At 48.2% G+C, this 22,523-nt stretch overlaps 1 protein-coding gene and 1 long non-coding RNA gene across 8 annotated transcripts in view; one reads left to right on the plus strand and one right to left on the minus strand.

The window, feature by feature from the left end:
- The window catches only part of Pde10a (phosphodiesterase 10A), a 432,646-nt gene that overhangs the window by 125,279 nt on the left and 284,844 nt on the right, over positions 1–22,523 (minus strand). The window contains exon 1 of one of the 6 annotated variants that reach the window (XM_015994833.3): positions 11,804–12,168. The exons of 4 other annotated variants lie outside the window; for them this stretch is intronic. In XM_015994833.3, coding sequence (XP_015850319.1) covers positions 11,804–11,834 — 31 coding nt within the window. In that variant the 5' untranslated portion in view covers positions 11,835–12,168. Of the gene's footprint in view, positions 1–11,803; positions 12,169–22,523 lie in introns of those variants that run through there. One more of the 6 variants, XM_042262416.2, reaches the window with a different exon arrangement.
- LOC143268929 (uncharacterized) lies at positions 11,827–21,018 on the plus strand. 2 transcript variants are annotated; one of them, XR_013045157.1, is made up of 4 exons: positions 11,827–12,423; positions 13,217–13,493; positions 17,718–17,819; positions 18,650–21,018. It is a non-coding gene; the product is annotated as an uncharacterized LOC143268929 (long non-coding RNA). The 2 variants fall into 2 exon arrangements; XR_013045158.1 differs by having other exon boundaries at positions 13,348–13,493.

Below are 22,523 nucleotides of genomic sequence, written 5' to 3' on the forward strand. Positions count from 1 at the left end.
TTGCTGTCACCCCTCTAAGCTACTGTATTTTAACCAGCACAGGCTTTTGTGATTTTTTTTTTTTAATTAGCCTGTGCATGATTAGGTTCCATTATGCACTGAATGTAACTATTCTCCTGTTCCTGGAAGCCAAGCAGAGTCAGGCCTGGTTGGATGTGGGATGGGAGCACAGACCTTTATAAACTTCTTATCCACAAAAAAAAAAGAAAGAAAGAAAGAAAGAAAGAAAGAAAGAAAGAAAGAAAGAAAGAAAGAAAGAAAGAAAGAAAGAAAGAAAGAAAGGAAAAAGTCTTCTGTACATAAGGTTATTTAAAAGTAAGTAAATATTATCCTCAAAGTGGTTGGTGTTTAGGTCTATACCTTTTAGATGTCTTTTCTTATATTGGACAAAGGAAAACATCCGCTCTAGCACCTTCTGTTAGAGAAATGTTGTTTGACTATTTTCTAGGAAATGAAGTCAGTTCTGCCCCCACTGGCTCCAGCTACATTCCAAGCATGAGTACATCAGTTAAATCACACATATTGGTGTTTCCTCATCTGTTAAACAGAGTAGGAAAGTGAGTGTGAGTGAGTGTGTGTGTGTGTGTGTGTGTGTACGCATGTAAGATTACACATGTAATCTTTTCATAAATAGAAAACGAGTCTCCAACTCCTCCAGTAAAACTGGAGTTTTTCTCAATTTCTGTCTTTAAGAAACTCTGCCATGTGCTCCTGTCCCCAACCACTGTTTCATGCAACATGCGAGAGACACAGGCGCTCTTAAATATCCCTGATATTCACTTCAGTCTCTCAGACGGCAATCCAACAGTTCAAACATCCCAAACAAATATCCTTCAATAAACACTGCCTCCCAACACATCACCTCCTGAGAGCCCGGCACAGCCTAGGGGCAGAAGTTCCGAATGAAGAATGCAGCATCTGATGCCTACAGAATCGCAGCTGGCTCCCAGGTTTACCTGAGTAAGTACAAAGCTCTCTGCAAAGCCCTTCTCCAGATGAGCTGAAGTTGCTCTGAGGATAGGGTGGGCCAGACTAGAGCAAGCAGAAAAGCCGTCCCCTACGGTGTGAGCGGTGTGCAGCTTCTAACAGTGAGTTTTGCATAAACCCAGCAGGATTCTACTTAGAGGGGTGTCCACTTTGTAAAGAGGACGTCTCAGTACATGTGGGGTTATCGGACAGACTCTCTTTTAGAAATGGAATGGTAACATTTAATACTGTTAGCGAAAAGCTAAACGTCTTCCTATCTTAAGGAAAACATTACATTATTTCCTCGTGAAACATGGAAGTCTGAACTCCACATGTCCTAGAGGAAGCACAGGTGTAAGAGCAGAAAGGTGGGAGCTGTCATCTCACTTGGCTGCTTGCTAACGTAGCATTTCCACGAATGTCCCCACCTACACAACAGTGCTTTTGTGACTGCTCAAGGAGATCATCTGGTGAGGCTCCAGAGTGGCCCAAAAGCAAAGAGATTCCTCAGCAAATGTGTCAGTCAGACATTCATGAGAACTCAACTCCTCAAATACACACTTGAAGAGACATCCCACTGTCCAACCAGTCATTCAAGAATCACCTTCTTTCCCAGCAGTCACGGCTACAACACTAACAGGGTAAAACAGGTTTCCATACTGACCACACGCATCCACGTGGACATGCTTGGACATTTTACAAAGCGCCGAAGCCCCCAAACAATACAGACTTCTTCAAATACAAACACACACAGCTGCACCACCCATACAGGTCTCTGCACATCAGCCCATTCCGTTTCCCAGACAAGGCCAGGAAAAAAGGCAAGATGACTTGAAATGACAATGGACGGTGTGTCGATGCGGCCTCTGTTGCTCTCGGTGCCCGGGTGGGACCTCGCATACACAGCTAGCACAGGCTAGGACCACAGCTAACTCTGGGTCTTCCATAGCCTACTTGCTCCTTTAAGGCTCTACCATTGAAAATGTGCTGGTTGGAGCGGGAGAAATAGCTCCATGGTTAAGAGCCCTGGCTGCTCTTCCAGAGGACACGGGTTCAATTCCCAGCACCCACACGGAGGCTCACCACTGCCTATACCTCCAGTTCCTGATGCCCTCTTCTATCCTCCATGGGCACTAGGCAAACATCGAACACATACACGTACCCACACATACAAAAAAAAAAAAGTTGTTATTTGATATTTAAATGTGCCGTTATACTTTTGAAAAAGTTTTAGGCCTTTATCAACTCAAAGATGGATGACAATTGTAAACTGAATGAAGACGTAAGTATTACCTGGTGATAGAGAACTTGCCTAGCATGTGCAGGACCTGGGGATGAACATCCAGCACCACAGAAAGAATGAACGAACAATGAGGGAGACATTCCCAGATGCTTCAGCTCCACAACCTCTGTGATGTGGTGTGAGCTGTAGGTTAACCAGGACACTGGGAAGCAAAGGGGGACGTTTAAACAAGCCCAACAGTTCTGGCACCAAAAGAACGATGCCAGTATGCTTAAACCTCTTTCTCCAATTGTACACTTAGAGAGTCAAGGAAAACATGCTTCAAAATATAAAATGTTAGCTTTAAGCATACCTATTCTTATTTTGGACTAAAGATTGTTTTTAAAAAAACAATAGACCTTTTGACTATACTTAAAGTATTTGGGTTTCCAGTTCTACACATTTGAGCTTCAGGTACGTTATTGAATTGCTGGGGATGTAGTTAAGGTGTTTATAGAGTCTAGAAGAGGTGCAGTGTGGAGGCCCACAAAGGTTTCCTAGTGAGATCTGAGCTTGCTTTACCCAGCAGGACTGCATTAGAGGATTGCTTGACCACGTGTGTAGTTACCAGGTAATTGGAAGGGTCTGCATTTGGCTGTGCTGGGGGAGATCTTTTGCTCCACCCCTTGGCATTCTTATAAAAAGCCATTTAGAAGAGACAGAAGGGGCCAGTGGATAAGGATCCAGGCCCTCCCGAGGCTATCCTGTGTTTCTATCTGTCTCTCTCCCCTCTGTCCTTCTATCTAAATATTTCTCACTTCTCCCTCCTCAAGAGTGCCCTGGGATAAAAGCGAGAGTGGGTCTCCCACAGTGTAGAAAAAAGGATGCAGAGGCAAGGGGTACTTATGTACAGGAACATTCTAGTAGCCAATAGTATCAGCTCATGTATTCTCTCCCTCAGCCCCCCCCCCAAAAAAATCTATAAAAATTACTGCCTCCACTGTACAGAGGAGAAAGCTGAAGGAGAATAAAATCAAAACCCAGGTGTTTGCTTCCTGATCACACTGGAGTCTCAGGGATAGAGACAATTAATCAAACTGAACCGTGATGCGAGTGCATAGCAAACAGTAGGAACAGAGCCTTTGACTTTTCCCGCCACTTTCTGAGTGCTCACTGCAGGCCCATTTGGCGAACACAGCCTCTTTTTTCTTTGCATCAATCCAGAAGTTTGAAGCCATGACAACCATAAGGATAGTATGGGTTTCCTACAGCTATTTCCCTTCCGTGAGCAAAATATTTAAATCAAAATGACCCAGGAGATGAGGCTGGGTTGTTTTCCCAGATGCTTCTCACGTCATTACTCATCTGGACCACAAAAGCAGATAACCAAGAGAAGGGCATTTTGAAGTGGCAGAGAAGGAAGAGCAGAGGGCGGCGTGCAGGAGAGGAAGCCAAAGGATCATCCCTAATTCTTCGTACACCAGTAGTGCCGCAGAGGAGGGAATCACGCTGTAGCTGTCCTGTCCCTAAGCCCTAGTGACCAGCACAAGGGGGCTTTTCTTCCACAGACCCCCAAATCAGAAGAATTGATTTCAGGCCTTTCCCTACACAGATTTCCACCGCGTTTCTGTTTCCCTTTCAAGGAAGAAGCCCAACCTGAAGGTTCCGCTTTTGCGCTGGTGGGACCAGCGCAGAAACTGCCTGTTGCTGGCTTTTCTCTGCACAGCCCCGCTGCAGACCTCTCTGTCCCAGCTGCTCCCTGACATCGAAAGTCCAGGTTTCCCAATAGCAAGCACCGCAGCTGTACGGGACGGGTCGCCAGAGACGAGCTGCCGCAAGGGTGACTCATCCGGCCCGGCCCTGCTCTGCAGTCTTGGCCAAAAGGCCGTGTCAAGTTCACCTCATCCTCGGGACTCACAAAATGAAGAGCTCAAACAACTCATCACAAGATGTTTAAAAAAAAAAAAAAAAACAGCTTTGAGTGGCGGGCGATGTACCATAGCCTGATTTGAATTAAGGTTTTATGCTGTTTACACAAAGAAACTAAAACCCACAAAACTGACTCTCCCCTCCCCATGTAAATGTCTGCAATTTATCTTCATTCTGAAGAGATCAAATATCCATCTGGAAGTACAAAGAGACAACTTGGTTTTGTCACACACAAAATCAATACCTGTAGCATCACCATAATGCCTAACATGCCCTAAGAAAGCTGGCGGTCTCAAAGTGGGCCTCTGACATGAGCACAAGAAGCACAAACGCGGGACGCTGCCACAGACTTTGCCAGAAGCTATCCGTACGGCTCAGATACAGCAGTCCTTTGTGAGCTCAAAGGGAATCCAGGCAAAGAACCAACGCCAAACCCACTGAGTGACAGGATGTTGAGAAATATGGTATTCCCGGGGTATCATCCCATAGATTCCGCTTCACAACAGAGAAAGAAACACCTTTACCATGGAGGCATACGGCAAACACCATCACAACCTAGTAAGCAAGTCTAGCATCACCCAGAGTAGAAACATCATCATATGATACGGTGGTAATCCGCTGAGCTGGTGACCCATGTTCTCCTGCGTAGCTTGACAAAGGTATGCACTGATAGGATGGAGGAGCTGAGCCCGCCACAGGAAGCTGATCAAGATCCTGGAGCTATCATTACCCTCACAACTACAGAAACCGAAATTCAGAGAAGCTGCTGAACAACTTTCTCAAAAACATGCATCACACTATCTGCAAAGCCCCTGAACAAAACGCGCCTGGTTCTGAAACCCAGATTCTTTAGCATAATCCGGCAACCGCAGCCATCACTGGGTTCTCCTTAAGCGTCAACTGACTCCTTGAAGACTACAATCGAGCATTGCAGCTCACCTGTCCTGCAGCTCACCTGTCCTGAAGCTCACCTGCACTGCAGCTCACCCGTCCTGCAGCTCACCTGTCCTGCAGCTCACCCGCACTGCAGCTCACCCGTCCTGCAACTCACCTGTCCTGCAGGTCACCCGTCCTGCAGCTCACCCGTCCTGCAGCTCACCTGTCCTGCAGCTCACCCGACCCGAAGCTCACCCGTCCTGCAGCTCACCCGTCCTGCAGCTCACCCGTCCTGCAGCTCACCCGTCCTGCAGCTCACCTGTCCTGCAGCTCACCTGTACTGCAGCTCACCTTGTCATCCCGGTCCCTCGCTCCCTCCTTCCCTCCACATCTTCTCTTTTCTGATAAGTTTCCCTGCCAAAACCAGGTTACTATGGAAAAGATGGCATATTCCCTGCCTCGCTGCTAAAACAAAATGCCCAGCAAAATCAATTTAAGGTGTGGAGGGTTGATTTGGGGGCAGGGGTGGGCCACAGTTCCAGGGTCACAGTCCTTCATGGCAGGGATGGCATGGCCTCTGGTCACATTGTATCCACAGTCAGGAAGCAGGAAACAGGTGCTTCTCAGTTCTCTTTTCCACAGTTTATTCTTTCTGGAACCCCAAAGTGTGGGGTGGAACTACCCACATTCAGAGTGCCTTCTCACTTCAGTTCACTAAAACTAGATGAGCTCTCGTAGATATGTCCAGAGATTTGTTTCCAAGGTGACCACAAGCCCCATCAAGTCCACAACACTCTGAAGGCACAACTTTCCTCTCCTTGTCTGCGTAAGCTTGTGGCCTCTCGGTACACCTTCAGAAGTCCACACTACCTTTAAGAGTTCCAACGCTGTTTGAAAGACCAAGGCCAAAGCCTCATTGAGAATCGAGGCAGTATCTTAACTTTGAATTACAAAATAAAAGTCAAGCTTTAAGTTTCTAATACTCAATGACACATGACAAACACTAATGCCAAAAGGGAAAAATGGTAGCACTGCAAGGAAAGATTGGACCAAAGCAAGGCCAAAGCCCAGACGGAGAAAGCTTTCTGGCCCATGGGTGCTATCTGGGGGTCATGGTGGAGTCTTCCAGGTTCCCAAAGGAATTGCTAGATTGTCATTGCACTCCAGCTCTGCTGCCTGGAGTGCACATGGCTTCTCTCTTAGGCTGCTTCCACTCCACATGTGTGGTATTCCTCTGCAGGCAGACGTTCCATGGTCTTGGCCTCTCCAATGCTCTGGGGTCCCCACGGTAACTCGGCTTCCCCTTCACGGCTGCTTTGACTTCTTGCAGGAACTCTGCTCCTACATCACACAGCACGCTCTCTGGACCTGTGGTGCAAGACTCCCTGACGTAACCTCCATTCTGCGCCTTTCATGTTGCAAAAACCAGTACCACATGGACAACGCTGCCCATTTCTGATGACACCTTAGGATGGACCACAGCCGCATCGCCTTTATGTGCTGACCCTGAGGAAACACTTTAGTCTGTTGTTTTGAGCAGGGAACCTCCTCAAGGACACTCTTGGTTTAGGACCTCTCTGCAAATGAACTTGGATTTCGACAAGATGAAGCCTTTGATGGGTAGGGTCTTGGCCTCGGGACATCTTTCCCCTTGTTCCAGTGCAGAGTACCACGTTTCTCTTTAGTATCAGGCATCTCTTTTAACAGTTACAGGTTCTTTTTTGTTATCGGCACACCTTGTCCAAAGCCTTAAACTCCCTCGTATACATCTTTCCTCACCACAGGTCACATTGCTCCTATGTTTCTGCTCCACAACTTCCTGTCTCATGCATGTAGATCTCCCCTTCCATGGAGCCCTGGAACGAGCAGTGAGGAGTAGCTATGCCACTGCCTGAAAACCACTCTGCCTTGAGACTGCTCTGCCAAACACCTTACCCCATTACTTTCAAATTCACCCTAATACAAATTTTCATGGGAACAATGCAACCAGATTCTTTGCCAGGACACAATCTGAATGGCCTCGAGCCGAGTTTCCAATGGAGTCTTGGCTTCCCTTTGGGACCTCAGAACTCAGTCCTTTCTGTCTGCATCCCTCTCGGCCTTCTGGTCTTCCACACTCCTACCAGAATGGCCCATTTAAGCTCTGCTCAGTGTTCAGAAGCTTCTCTAGCCCACAGCCCCAAGCTCTTCCACGTTCTTCTGGCAAATCAGTTCCAGAGAACCATATAGGCAGCTTTTCACAGCAATGTCCCTACTTCCTGGGACCACCTTTCTCTCTTAGTGAAGTGAAGGGTTTGTCTTGGCTTGCAGTTCCAAGGATACTGTCCATGATGGAGGGAAGGCCTGGTAGCTGATCCCTCTGCATCCAGGGTCAGGAAGCAGAGAGCAAGGAATGCTGGTGCTCAGCTTGCTGTCTTCTTCCTGTTCAGTGTTGAACCCCAGCCCATGGAATGGGACCACCCATATTTAGGGTGTGTTTTCCTACCACTTAAAATAATTTAGATACTTCCTCAGTATGACCAGAGATTTCTAGGATGATTCTAAATCTCAAGTTGATGATCAAGATGAACAAATAGATGTCTAGAAGTGTCTGGCTATATTCTAGTCAAGAAAATGAGATCAATTATATAGCTGGCTTTCTGCACCATTAGTAGCAACAGGCCTGTAGAACAAATTTGAAAGAGCGTGATCACTGTATTACTGTTGTAGTCATTAAGATGAACGCAATCAAGCAATCAGTCACATGAAATGCTTGCTCATGCTCCATTATAACATCAGATGGAAGTCATTGTAATCAACTTTTAACACCCAGACCTCTAACCATTGTATAGCCAAAGATCTGCTCAGTGACTCTAATTATCATGTCCGCCTTAGACACAAAAGCTTTCGGAGCTGGGTAGTTTCATAGACAAACGAAATTGGTTGTTCACAGTTCTGGAAGCCTAGAAACCCAAGCTCAAAGCGCCGCCGTGAGATTCAGTTCTGGGGAGTCCTTGTTCCTTACACATCTCTGTCCATGCATCCTCTCCTGGTAGAAAATGGTGGCAGCCCCTCTGGGACCCCTTTCAGCATCTTAATCCCATGCATGAGAGTGGGGTCTTCACGACCACCAGCTCCCAAAGACCGCACATTTTCGTGTCTGTTGCTTTGGGGATTATGTTTCAACATTTGATTTTGAGAGAGCACACATATATTCATATGATAGTAATACCCCAGATCTAACCACTGATTTTCCCCCAAAACCTGATCTTGGTGTTGTATAAGCTAAAACTTGAATGCCTCCATAGGCATCCTTTCTTTTACCCAATCACCAGGCCCTCGGGAATTCCTGTTTACGGTGTCTTTAAAATACAACTACAATTCCATTTCTAAGCAGCCCACTGCCGCTTCTGGAACCCAAGTCACGGACCATCCTCGCTGGCTGCCAGCCTCCTGCTTGGCCCCTTCCCGTTCTTATCTTCCTTCTCCGACTCAGTAGACAGGACGATCTTAGCAAGTGATGAGGTCACTTCTCAAAATCCCTCCATGACTCCCCATCTTGGCAGAGTCAAAGAGATGCTCTCACGTGACCTTGAACCCATGACCTCTGTTCCTCTTACCTGGAGTACTTTTCCCCATGCCTCTGAACATCACAGCCATGCTCACAGAAGAGAGATGTGCTTTCTGTCTCTCCCTCCTTTGAGCCTGTCTCTGCAGCTTCCCACATACCTCATTTGCAGTGAGTCTTGGCTCAGACGTCACCTTCCTGTTTCAGCCTCATGAAATAATTAAAATTATAACCATACTCCATATCAACTACCATGAGTCTGGCATATCATCTCATCTATTTATCTTATTGATTGGTTATTTCTGTCTTACCCTCTTTTCCCTAACAAATACCAAGGAAAAAAGTTTAAATACATATACACATATATGTGTATGTGTTGTGTGTTTATGTATGTATATGCATGTAAATTTATATATGTATGTCTGTATATGTATGTGTGCATAAATGTGTATATGTATATATGTAAAATATATGTGCATACATGTGTCTATGTGTAATATATACACATACATATATATGTGCAAAATATATATATATACATACATACATGTTTGTTGCTGTGTTCCCTTCCTAAATAACATGTTTGCCAAATAATCAGCACCAAAAAAATAATCCTCTGCACAAATTGAAATGTGACAAACCACAGACACACACACACTCACACACACACTCACATTCACGTGCGCATGTGCCTGCCCATCATGGATTAGGAAAAGTATCCTGCGGATGACATCTTTCTTAAAAGCAAGTACCTGCCAATATAGAATACTATAAAGAGTAAATGTGGTCTCAAATGCTGAGTTATTCACAAGGTTGCCTCAATTCCTGAAGTACATACATGAATATAAACCAAATACAACAATGATTGCACTTGTACACAGATTTTTCCCATTTAGAACTCAAATCTTAGTCACAATAGTGTTTTCTCCATTTAGGGAACCTGAGCGGACTGGCGGTGACGTTAATACACTATTGACCTGAAAGACTCCCTCAGAGAAGTTGAAATGTGATTCAGGAAGATCTAGAAACATTGCATGAGACAGTAGCGAAGGACAGAGGTAAAGAACAGAGGGACACCCACCTTAAAAAGTTTCTGGCTCTGGTTCTCTACAACTCAGTAACCATGGACACGATCTTAGCAGCACCAAACTATAGCAGAATGGAATAGTCAGAAGGATGCCGGGTTTTAGCCACATCCTTCATGGGGCCGTAACTTCAATCGGCTGCCACAGAGAGCAGACAGCACCATGCTGCCTGTGTACAGCCTACATGCCATAGTAAGGCAGCTGTCCCTATAAACCAAGCAAACACAGGCAGCCAGAGCGGCCTGAACACAGCTGCCACTGGACTCAGGAGGAGGCGACAGGCCACGCACGGGCCAGTTTAACAAACCATTTTGTTTCCGTCTTGGTTTTTGCTAAGAAAAAGAACTTGCGGGTTTCATCTTAAGACGCTGCTATAAGTTTTTATCAATTATATAAGTGTATCTGAGGATAATTTGTTCCTGCAAAATTGAAAAGAAACTCGACTTGTTACTCACATCTGTTCTCCTTACTTCCAGATCTGGGAGACAGAAAGCCTCAAAACACTAAATACCACAGAGCTCCCAAAAATAGGATTTTAAGACCTCGATGCCAAGCACTAGCAATTGACTGTCAAATTTTCTCTGAAACAAGGAAAATTAGAGGCAAGCCCAGTGAGTAAGTTGGGTCTAGAATTGCCCAAATTTGGGCAGCTCTTCCCTGCCCTTAGGCTTCAGGCGCAACAGTCCAGCCCCTACCCGATACCCCTCTTGCAATGGTGCATTCTCGGGTTCAAGCTTTGGAAACTGGTGCTGACCCCATAAAAGAGTGGTTCTCAACCTGTGGGTCGTGACCCCTCTGGAGTTGCGTTTCAGATATGTACGTTATAATTCATAAAAGTAGCAAAATTACAGTTATGAAGTAGCAATGAAAATAATTTTATAGCGGTGGGCCACCATAATATCAGGAACTGTATTTAAAGGTCGCAGCATTAGGAAGGTTGAGAACCGCTACTGTAAGGATCCCTGTGAAAACACAGTCAGTGCACATAAAACTCTAAACACGCTACGCCGTAGAACACAGCAATTGCTCAGTCAATGCTCCTGTACATTCCTCTGCTTCAATCAGGCACATTGACTGGGTAAAATCAACAAATCAATTTTTTAAATGAAAATCACCTCATTTGCATCGGTTTTCAAACGAGTTAGGAAAATGGCTAAACCACTAACCCTGGAGCAGAAAGAAGGTGGCCTGCTTTTGCTCCCAGCCGGAAGTGTGGTGGCAGACCCAACTCGGGAGAAAATAAAAGCGATGAGCTTGGTGCCCGTGACTCCCTTGGAGTCACCCCATCATGTCTGCTGCTTGGAAGTTCCCTCCAGGTCTCCGTAATGGCATATTCTTTTCTACTTCCTCTCTTCCCTAAAAGTTTATTTTCTTGTCCACTCAAAGGACAGGACAGTCCCACATCTGCACTTGCCGGGCTCACCTCAGTGCTGATCCACACACACCACACACTACTCCAGCCCACCTGCTTCATTCTGCTCATCTCTGAACTAATGGGGCCACTCCGAGTGGTCTGAAAAGGAGCAAGCAACCGCAGTGAATCTGATGCCAGCCTTCTCGCTGCCGCGACTGCAGTGTTTCTCAGGAGTAAATAACAATAACCGCTCTGATGCAAACAGCGGAAAAACAGAGCAAGCAAATAAAAGGACGCTGTCGAAAGCACAAGTCCTCACCTTAAAAGGCAAACAGATCTTTATGTGCAGTCCTTCCTTGTTGGGTCAACTCAAGCCCTGGCAGCGGGGATGGGCTTTCACTGCTGCAGAGTACAGAGTGTGTCCGCAGGCCTCTCCCTTACCCTCAGCCCTGCCTCTTTCCAAGCTTCTGACAAGTTTCGGTGCCATCAGTTTAGGGCCCCTCTTTTTGTTACCTCCTGACCTCTTCTTGGAGCAAAGAGAATGACGAGGAACCCCTAAAGCTACTATGGCTTCCATCACTAACCCAGAGTGGAGCGTTCACATCGGCTACCAACCAGTATCCTGAGACAGCCCCTTAGAGACTCTGTCTTGAGACAGGGCCTGGTATGTGCTTAACACACACACACACACACACACACACACACACACACACACACACACATGCACAGACGTGCGCGCGCGCACACATACACACACACACACTCGCACACACGCACGCACGCACGCACGTTTCTATGATGATGTGAACAAGCAGCCTCCTCACCATATAATTTTTTCATGCCATAATTAGCCATTAACTGCCAGTGTTGCAGACTGGAGCAGGAACGCCTTGCTAGCCAACAGCTCAGAGGGCACGGGATGCCCCCTGGGCCTCAGCAGCAGCTGAGCTCTTGGGTTTGGCATGGGTATACAGACTTCTCCAGGGATGTGGCTTTGCTCATATCCTCAGACTCCTTTCTTTCTTCCTGGAGCGAAAGGCACCACACCACCAGCAGGTCTCCCACCGCTCAGCTACCTTGGGTCAGGGTTGACCAACCGCCCTCCAACAGACTCCAACTGCTCACTCCAGGTCCCAGCTTATTCCCTCCACGCTGCTGACATCACAGCTGACCCCGGAATCTTCAACTCACCCCACCCCACACATCCCTCCCCAGCCAAAGGCCCCAAAGCAGCACCTTGTCACCAGTCACCCTCCACTCCTTCAGGGAGCCCACAGAGGAGGACACACAGGGTTTTCAGAGCTACAGATTCAGGGAGAGAGTGCCAATACGGCCTGTAGCCTTTCCAAGAGGCTAACCACTCCGTAGGGGAAGGGCGGCCCTCCAGTGTGCAGTTCTAAAGAGAGGCTGTCTGGGATGCTGTAGTGAATGGCTTCTCTGTGAGGTGAGGCTTGGGGGTTGGGCTAGAACAGATGAGAAAGATGAGAAAGTATCTTTCGAGGTGCTGCATCCATCCCTCACTGCTGGCCACTGATCTCCCCGTGGAAGACTGACATTCATAGGCTTCCCCATCAGGCTTCTCACTCTCAGGATGTGCATTCTACCCTGGCCTTGCGCCAGCTGCATCACCCCACAGCAGGCCCTGCAGGGCCTTCTCACACGCTTTTAGATGCTCAGACAGGGTCATATCAGTGTAACCAGCAGTTGGTATTTTACGCTGAGTGTAGACTCCACATCTGTAACTCTAGCACTTGGGAAGCTGAGGCAGGATCAGGAGTTCAAGGCCAGCCTCCAGCACCTAGGGAGCTCAGTACCAACACAGGCTCCACAAGACTCTGTCTCATAGAAGCAAACAAAGGAAAGGTACTGGCCGTCTTGCTCGGCTGTCTGCTCCACTCCTGCCCGATGAGGAAAGACTGAGTCCTTAGGAATATCTGACGTGGAACGAGGGATTGGACAGATGAGGTCCCCAGAGCGTGGAGCGCGATTTCAGGAACCTGCAAAGCATGAGTGGCAGGCACAGCATGACTCCCTGTTCGCAGCCAACTCAGGAGGCTGAGGCTGGAGGATCCAGAGTTCAGGATCTCCCTGGGCTGTATAAAAAGACCCAGTTCCCATCCTCGTCCTGCACCCCCCCCCAAAAAAAAGTAAAAAGGGGGACGAGGAAGGGAGAGGAAGAGAGAAAAGAAATCATACCGGCAGGCTCCTTCAGACCTATGTGTGTCCTCTCTTTCCAGCACGCTTCAGGAGGATAGTTTATGCTCACTGTTTCCCAGGCCTGAAGACGCCACTGGTGCATCACACACCAGCTAGCAGTCAGCCTCGGGTGGGGCGCCTTCCGCTTTCTCGTGGCCTCACCTGTTCCTAGGTGCAGTCACTGCTCGAGTCCCTTCGCGTCAGTTTACACTTACACACCACCTCCTCTCAGAGAGGCCAAAGAAAGAATCCCACGATCTAAGTGAAGGCACCGAACGCAACTTCGTCCTGCCTGCAATACTCACACACAAGACGACAGTAAGCGATGGGGGGATCTCTCTATAAATCCGTATCTCAAAATCTGACTCACGGGCCATGGTATACGTTGGTAAGAGAAGTGTGTGTCTTCAGCTCTGAGCATCCAGCAGTCTTCTGGTTTGCTTTCTGATTCATGCCCACCCTTCCCTCCACCCTGGTGTGTGCACGCGCGCACGCGCGCGTGCGTGTGTGTCTATGTCTGTGTCTGTGTCTCTGTGTGTGTCTGTTTGTGTGTGTGCATGCCTGTGTGTGTGTCTATCTGTCTATGTGTCTGTCTGTCTGCTGAGATGTATGAGGGGGCCGGAGGTCAACATCAGATGTCCTTCTCTCGCTCTCCATCTTAGTTTTTGAGACTGAGTCTCTAACTGAACAGGGTGTTCAGTTAGCCAAACTGGCTACACAACATACTCTGGGGATCTTCCTGTCTCCACCCGAACCCCGTCCTCAGTGCTAGGACTGCGAGCACGCACCGGACACACCCCGCTTTTATATGGGTGCTGGGAATCCCAGCTCGGGTCCTCAGGCCTGAGTGCCTGGGCACTTCGCCAGCTGGGCCATTTCCGCTGCCCTCTGCTGCTCCCCGTGGCTCTTCTCACGACTCCCGTGGTCTCCAGCACCCTCCACAGCCTTCCACGGTGACAGGAGGAAATTCTATAGTCAGCAAGCAACCGAGTGGACAGCGGCAGCGGCGGCGGCGGCGGCCTGGAGCCGAGTCGGGAGCAGAGCTAAGAGCGGGTCTTCCCGACCCACCATGGTATCACTGCCCACCCTGCTCCCACTTCTAGGTGCCACCCCTGCTCATGACCCACGCACTCACCCCCCACTCTCACACCCTTCCTCAGTAGAGCACTCCTGGATGCAGGTCCCAGTCTGTGGGAGGTGGCCTAGAGAATTAGCTGCTTCGCCTCTGTGGCTAAAGTGTTTTGGTCCCTCCGGAGGGAATTTTCAAATCTAATGGAAGACTCCTAGGGAAATAAATGCTGTGAGAGCACGCACCCTTGCAAATGCATAGTTTCAATCTCTGTGAGACAGAGGGATGAAAACAGGTCTACCGGGAAACTAAGCATCAAGGCCCCACACTTTGACCTGCTCAAGGTCTGGAAATGGGCCTGCTAATGAGTAGAGATCCGTGCAGTGAAATCTGCCATGAGCGGTAGTTTAGCACTCTTCTTCCTAGGAAGAGCACATGGTTGGTGGGCTCGAAGCCCAGGACTTCTGAATCACATCTTTAAAAGGATCAGGCTCATTCCAAGGCAGACGGACTGCTTCATGATGTCCATCTCAGTCCAGGTCATCTTTTGTGCATGACTGTGGAAGCTGTTTATCCCAGAATATGAAGCAAACTCGGGTTGAATTTATAAGGGGGGTATAAAAGAAGTCCAAAGAAGTTTCATCTTTAAAAAAGGACAAAATAATCACATTAAACTACGTTATGAAAAGTGCGAATGAGGGGTCTCCCTTTCAGACGTGCCTTGAGCTGACCATAGGGCTTCTCTCACAGACAGAATTCCAGGACAGGCCCCATGAAGTTCTTATAGCTACAGGTATGTGCTACAGCCACAACGACTCCTGGTATTTGTCATGATTTAGCACGGCACCGCGGTGACATCAGGGTCAGCGAGGTCATGACCCCTGTAATGTGAAGCAGGAAGTGGTCACCACTTGGAGTAAAAGTTAGCAGCACAATGGCACACCTCCACCCCCCATGGCCGCTGGAGGCATTCTAGGGAAAACAGGAAATGACTAGTGAATGCATCTGAGCAGCCGAGAGTTATTTCAGAGAGCAGGAGTCTAAGACGCTTCGTTCTTCCGAAGACACTCCAAGTTCCTCCCACACTGTTCAGATGCAGCCCTTCGCCTACCGGAGTCTGGGGCTTCCCAAACTCTGCACCCGGAGCAGGGTGACTTTCCTGCGGTCCCCCACCCACTGGTGCCTGACACAGCAACGGGACCCGACATGCAGAGAAAGATAACATACTAGAAACAAGTGTTTTGTTTGGAGGTGCTGGTATTGAACGAACCCCGGGACTTGTACACGCTAGGCCAGCCCTCTGCCACTGCGCTGCACCTCAGCCTGTCTGTATTGCTCTGAAGCAGCACTGTCTTCATCATAGTGAGAAATCTGACTCCCATGTTCATCCACTAAGGATAAAGAAAAGAAAAGAAAAAGTAGGCTGAAGAAATAGTGGCCTGCCCAGGCAAGGCTGTGCCAAAGCTAATAATAATAATAATAATAATAAAAAAAAAAAGAGGTACCATCCAAATGGATCTTTCTGCTTACTCAGGCCAATTTCTACACAGCCGGCTCCTCCAAGGATGTACACAAAGTATAGCAGTCAAGAATGTCCAGAGAGGGATAGACAGATGGCTCAGTGGTTAAGAACAATTGTTGTCCTTCCGGAGGACCTGGGCTCAGTTCCTAGCACCCACATGGGGCAGCTCACAAACATCTGTATGGTTCAGGGGATCTGACATCCTTTTCTGACCTCAGTGGACACTTGCATACATGTAGTACACATGCACACGTTCAGTCCACACACACACACAGCAGAGAAGAAAATACTACTTGGGATTCTCAAAGAAAGATGGACAGAATCTTCTACCCACGTGTTCTCATTTGTAAAGCATCCCAGCGTTGGCCATTAATTTATTTGTGGCTATACATGTAATGGTCTCCTTCCCACTCCTGCAGTAAAGCTGTGCACAGGAGGAGGGGACCCTTACACCCAAAGGGTAATGTAGAACCTGGCAAATAGCAGACCCCCAAAAAGTAATCTCAGTCAGTGAGCCATGGGCTGGAGATTTCCTTAGCCAACATTCCATTGACAGTGGAGCCCTGTCATTGAAACAGCAGTCTGTCCGTCGTCCGTCCGTCCATCCGTCCCCGTCCCACCCCCCCCACCCCCCCGGTCCTGCCTGTTGGCTAACACAGCCACCGCACTGTCCGCTCAGCGTCGCAGCAGTCATATCACAACATCCGCCCAGACTGTCGGATGTGTGGAAAGGCAGACACACAAAGGGGGCGTTCTTGGGAGCATCTCTGGTGAAAGGAAATGTAAAGAGACAGGAGTGCCCTAATGGGCCGGGAGACGCCCACTCTCTCTCACTAATGGTTCCAGCCAACCTTCTTCTGTGTACTTCCGTGGGAAGCCGCTCATGTGGGCCCTGTGAACACACCGCAGGGGAAGAGGGCAAGAGAAGCCATCTCTCTCTGAAATGATCGTTGTTCAGACAGAGCTTTGGAAGTAAGACAGGAGTGTGGTCGTGTATGCCGAGTAAAATTTCTCCTTCATCTCTGAACACATTGCAAGTTGAGTCTCCACAAAATTCCTACAGAAAAAATCAGGGAGATGAAAGCAAAACCCTTCGTGTGCTCTCAAGCTTAGCCTCAAACCTCTCCAGATACAAACCAGCCAGTTGGGTTCTGTCTGTCCGGGCCGCTCTTTCCTCATCCCTATCAGCTCTGTGTCCTTGACTTCCCTTATCGGTTTCCTCCCGTCCACCCTCCCCGCTCTGCTTAGATCCCAGGAGTCACCCTACGGCAGTCTCTCCTGCTGGCTTCCCTTCCTGCCCTGCGTTCCCTATCCCTGCACTGCCTCTGTGCTCCCGGAACCCACTTGCTAAAGCCATAGGCGGGAAAGATGGTTAGTTACAGAGGCTCTGTGTGGCCTGTGTGCGGCACAAAGCCAGCTGTGCCGGCCGGGTTCTGCCCCGCTGCCCAGAGCGACTCCTGCCCTGTGTGTTCCTCGAACGATGAGTCTCTTGTAGTTCCCAGAACTTTTCACAGTCCCTGCTTCCCTCAGCCCGGAAGGTGCTTCCCTTCCTACCCCTGTCTCAGAAGAACTCTAGTCAGCCCATCCTCGCCTGCTCTGGACAGCTGTTCCACTCCCCATCCCGTGAGCCGTCTCCTCGGGGCAGGTCTCCCGGAACGGCAACCATCTATTACAGACTGTGGAGGCCCCGGGCTTCCTACACTTTTTCCATCACTCGTGGTACCTCAGGACGGCGGCCATCCGTACCTGACCACTTGAAACTTTTGAACTCTTCCTCCCATTTCAGGAATGAGACATGAAGACTAGTTCAGAAGGTGGGGGAGGAGGCACCTATCTAGGACTAAGGGTGGAAGAAAGGGGTTCTAAGTGGGTCTTCCCAGCGCTCTCTTGATTACATTCCCTTATCTGCATGAGACTGGACTCAGTTTCTACCCGGATCCTTATTCCACAGGAGCCACATCCAGCTCCTGCGTTCCATCCTCAGACCATGGAGAGAACTGGGCACACGGGCAGGTGTTCACAGGGCTTGCTGGGCAACGGCCAAGGGGGGCAGGTAAGGGAATCAGGAGCACAGGCACAGTCCGTGAAGTCACACACACGTGTGACCTCGAATGAATGATTAACACTGTTAATGACTGAGGTGACATCAACAAAACACTCTGCCCAGAGCCTGCATGGGTGAACTCTCAAAAAGCTCAGAGTCTCACCCCAGGCATGCAAGGATGAGTGTTCATCGACCCAATAAAACTCAAGAGTCTCAATAACGTATGCCATCAGATTTGCTGACTCCCTGCACAGGCTCTGGCTTCCTGGGGCATGCACCCCCCACTCCATCCCACTAAGATAACCAGGCGGGACTACCACAGTAGGGCATGGATGGGTACAGCAAGTCACATGATCATAAGCAAGAAAGGGCTAGGGAAATGTGACCTTGCCGCAGACCCGAGATACTACAAGAAAAATCTCATCACTGACATCTACAGTGAGAACCGGGGAACACTGCTTAGAGCAGGCAGGTGACTGGGGTATGTCAAGCAACAGAGAGGCTGCACCAGGGTGGGCAGGTAGAGATCAGGCCAGTAGGGAAGCCCTTGTGGTGTGGGAAGAACAAGCAGGCTGGAGCCCACACACAGGCTGCCCAGGTTGTGAGTCCAGGCTCAAAGTCACACGAGGAGCGGAAACCCAGAGGATAACAGAGTAAAGTCTCTATCTTAGCAAGATCTTTGGGGCACCCATTCAGGGCTCTTCACATTCCACTAGGGATGTGTCTATGTTGTTAACTTGTCAAAATTACACGTGCTTTATTTTTTTTATTGCTTTTGAAAATTAAATGTTTTTATTTTTTGTTTTTCTTTTCTTTTTCTTTTTCTTCCCCCTGAGAAGGAGAAAGACGTTACTTTATTCTTGGAAACCAATCTACCAGAGAACCTAAGGACGCTCCCAGCACGCCCCACCCCCACCAGGGCAGCTGGCCCTTCTTGTCGGATGTGGGAGGCTGTTTACATCACGCCCAATGCCTTGAGTAAACTGGCAACTTATCCGGACTGTTTTTCATCTGGTTACTTTGTAGACTCATTCATAGCCATGAAGGGCAGTATGCATTTTTTTTTTTTAACAGCAAGAAGTTCGATCCATCTGATCTATCTGACCACACAGGTCTGCTAAAACCAAGCCCCCAGACCTGACAGGCAGGCAAGAGGAAAACCCACCAGCTTGATGGCATATCACCCCAGAGTCTCTATCTTCAGCTGAGCTGGGGGAGCACCTGAGAGGACGGTGTGCCCCATGTCACCCACGGAATTAGGAGATGACAGCACCCTACTTCTCAAAGACTCCGTTTTTCTGTGACTGGCCCTTTGAACTCAGTATTGTATTTACTAGCATGAGGAACGCCTCGGAGATGCACGCACCCAGCTCTGGTACACTACACGCAGGGTGCCCACCATGCTGATGCCTGGGTGCGCCCACATTTCCTTCCTGGGCTTTACCAGAGAGCAGCTTTGCTTATGTGAGAGAGATCAGAAAGGCCCTCGAGAGCCAGAAGATCTTTCTAGTGTAAGTTCCCATCAGTAAACTCCTGTGTCACTTTTGGCCAGAGGCCCAAATTCCCTGCCTACTACCTCAGCTCAGCTTTCCTTTAATAAGGTGCACTGCCTCGAGAATTTTATATATATGGTCTAGATCCACAAAATTGTGCGTGTGTGCATTTATGCATGTACGTATGTGGTCCTTAATTAATGTCAGAGTTCTTTCCACTGTTATTCCTACCCCTGGGCTCTGCCTGTCTGCCTCTCCTAAAACACTGTTCCTTCCCCATGAATGAAATGCCAACTTACCCTTTCAACTATAAGATAAAGACATGATTCATAATGACGTAACCAACAGGGACCCACGGCAAACTGTATGTAAAAGGGAAATGCGCACTGCTTTAATAAGCCATCCCAAGAGGAGGAGCGCGGCTTCTTACCACATGCTATCCCAGCTTGTCCCGACAGATGACTACAGACAGACCCACCCTGTTTCACAGCCACAGGAGAGGGAGCGGAAGATAGCTCTGCTGAGCCCCACCGTGACCTTACCCTGGAGTCCAGCTAGCAGATACTGCAATTGGCCAGGCCCAAGTCACACACCTTCTAAGTGTCAGGGAAGCCAGGTCTGTCAACAGAAGGCACGTGAGAAAACTAGCTGGGCAGAGTAAGCCGTCGTTGCTACCGCCCACAGACTTCCCTCTTGTTCCAGTTCGCTTCCTCTCTAACCACCCGCACCGTGGGTGCAGACATTCCATATTGCATTTCCTTGAGAGAGCAGCACTAAGGAAATTCTCCAGAAATACTTCACACCGTCCTCTAAAGGAAAGGCTACCCCCGTGTTTGGATTAAGTAGGCTGGATTTTCCCATGGTGGAGGTCACAGTGTTCAGGCTGTTTGGTCCATGTCTTAAAATCAGCATTCTTCTTCAGTCTATGAAGTAACTTACCAAGTCCCATTTGAAAATTACATCATCATTGGTAATCAGTGCAAGGGAGCCATTCCGTTACTATTTTTTCCTACTGGGCAGGGGAGGGAGGGAGATACCCCTTTACCTCCACTTCTCCTGAGCCCTGGAATATGAACATCTCATGCCAGGCACCTCAGGTTCACTTAGAACTTAAAAAGTATGGCATACTGAGCAATAACCATTAGCAACAAATATCCCCGGAAGACTCCCATGTTAAATTATCCACCATAAAACAGACCCAATGGGACTGTGTTTCTAGAGAGGAAAGGAATGTAGCTTTCTGAAAGGGAAGACTTTACTATCTATCCTCTGACCCTGGCTAGAAGACCTTCTCCGCCTCCTCTCCCAGCCCAGGGAAAGAGGACATCATGGACTCTCCTCCCAGTAACAGACAGTTGACAGTTGCATACTAGAAAACAGTGTGAGGGGTAAGCCTGAGCTTTTCATCCTGCCATTGTGAACACACACTGAGAACACCACGTGAAAAAAAATTAAAATAGCCCACACAACACCTCTGCCCACATGAGTGACCATGCTCTATTTTATTTCTGAATAACTACCAAAATATCCAGGCACTCAGTACATGATAAACCTGAAGTCTCACCATGTTAACTAATATGACATAAATCTGTACTTGTTGATACACGGATAACATGAAAATGAGCGGTCAAGTCCTTGGATGCTATTGTAGTTGCAACCAGAGCCCATGCACAATGGTGAAAACCCAGCCCAAATTAACAAATAAAATACTTAAAAACTGCAATAGGAAACAGTAATTTCTCTTTGTTTAGAATAATTTTTATTTTTCCCATTAATCTTTGCACAGGTTTTTTTGTTGGTGGTGCTTGCTTGGTTAGTTGGTTTTTTCAATACTCGCTATATGTATCACTATATATATATCTCGCTATATATAGCTCTCGCTGTCACGGAACTCACTATGTAGACCAGGCTAGATTGGAACTCACAGAGATCCTCCTGTCTCAGCCTCCCAAGTGCTCAGATTAAGGGGGTATACCACTCTACCAACCAGCACAGGCTTGTTTTTAAGTAGAACTACTTTGGAATTCTGCACGGCTGCACAGGTATATTTTAAACTGAACAAACCTCTTACAGTTTCTACCCGACACCACAGGATGAACCAGAACCTCCGGTTCTTCACTAAAGCGTTTTAAAGAGTAACACTGTATGGGAAGTTTTTTAAAGTAGCCATCCAATATTTAGTAATCCAGGATTCATTGGGACAAATACTGACCTGAGGAGAGTTTTTTTTTTTTTTTTTTTTTTTTTTTTTTTGGTTTTTTCAAGACAGAGTTTCTCTGTGTAGCTTTGCGCCTTTCCTGGAACTCACTTGGTAGCCCACGCTGGCCTCAAACTCACAGAGATCCGCCTGGCTCTGCCTCCCAAGTGCTGGGATTAAAGGCGTGCGCCCACCACCGCCGGGCTGGAGGGATAGCTCAGCCGTTAAAGGCTAGGCTCACAACCAAAAATATAAGAGGAGAGTTTTAAAATGCCTGTCTGGAGCCAGCAAGGTGGCTCTGTGGCTCAAAGCCGCTCCCACTAAGCCTGGCAATGCTGAGGACCTATGTGCTGGAAGGGGAGAACCAGACTCCAGAAAGTTGACCTCCGACCCACACCTATGCCAAGTTGTGTAAACGTACATGTGCATGAATGGACATTCACACATACAAATGAGTAAATCAACATTATCTTAAATTTAATGCCTCTTTGTAGACATGGAGAAAGGAGTTGTCAAAGAGACAACATTGTTTGAAGCTCGCATGAAGTTGTAGTACTTAACTGAGTTCATCTTTCAAACAGCAACATAAAAGTTACAGAGAAACATTTTAATTAACCATACTCCACCAGCTGGAGAGACGGCTCCGCAGTTAAATACTTACTGCTCTTACAGAGGACCCAGCACCCATACAGCTCACGATTGTCTATACTTCCAGCTCCAGGGGATCCAACGGCCTCCTCTGACACACAAGTAAATAAACCTTTTTTTACAGGCTGTACACTAGCTCTCACTTCCCGCTGACACTGACTACTACTGTCAACTGTGACTTCAGCTCGTCTGGGCAAACAGTCCTTCAAACACTTGGGTGGAGCCACACTGCACACCTTGCTCTGCAAGCCACGCTCCCTGGCTCTGCAGCTTCGTTCACCCGCCCTGGCCTGGAACTGGAGGATGCCCGCCCCAGGTGTGGGACTCCTGTCTCGGAACACACAGCTAGGAACATCGGGTTGTACTTTTCACACC

The sequence above is a fragment of the Peromyscus maniculatus genome, chromosome 16 (genome assembly GCF_049852395.1).
Source record: "Peromyscus maniculatus bairdii isolate BWxNUB_F1_BW_parent chromosome 16, HU_Pman_BW_mat_3.1, whole genome shotgun sequence".
Classification (NCBI taxonomy): domain Eukaryota; kingdom Metazoa; phylum Chordata; class Mammalia; order Rodentia; family Cricetidae; genus Peromyscus; species Peromyscus maniculatus.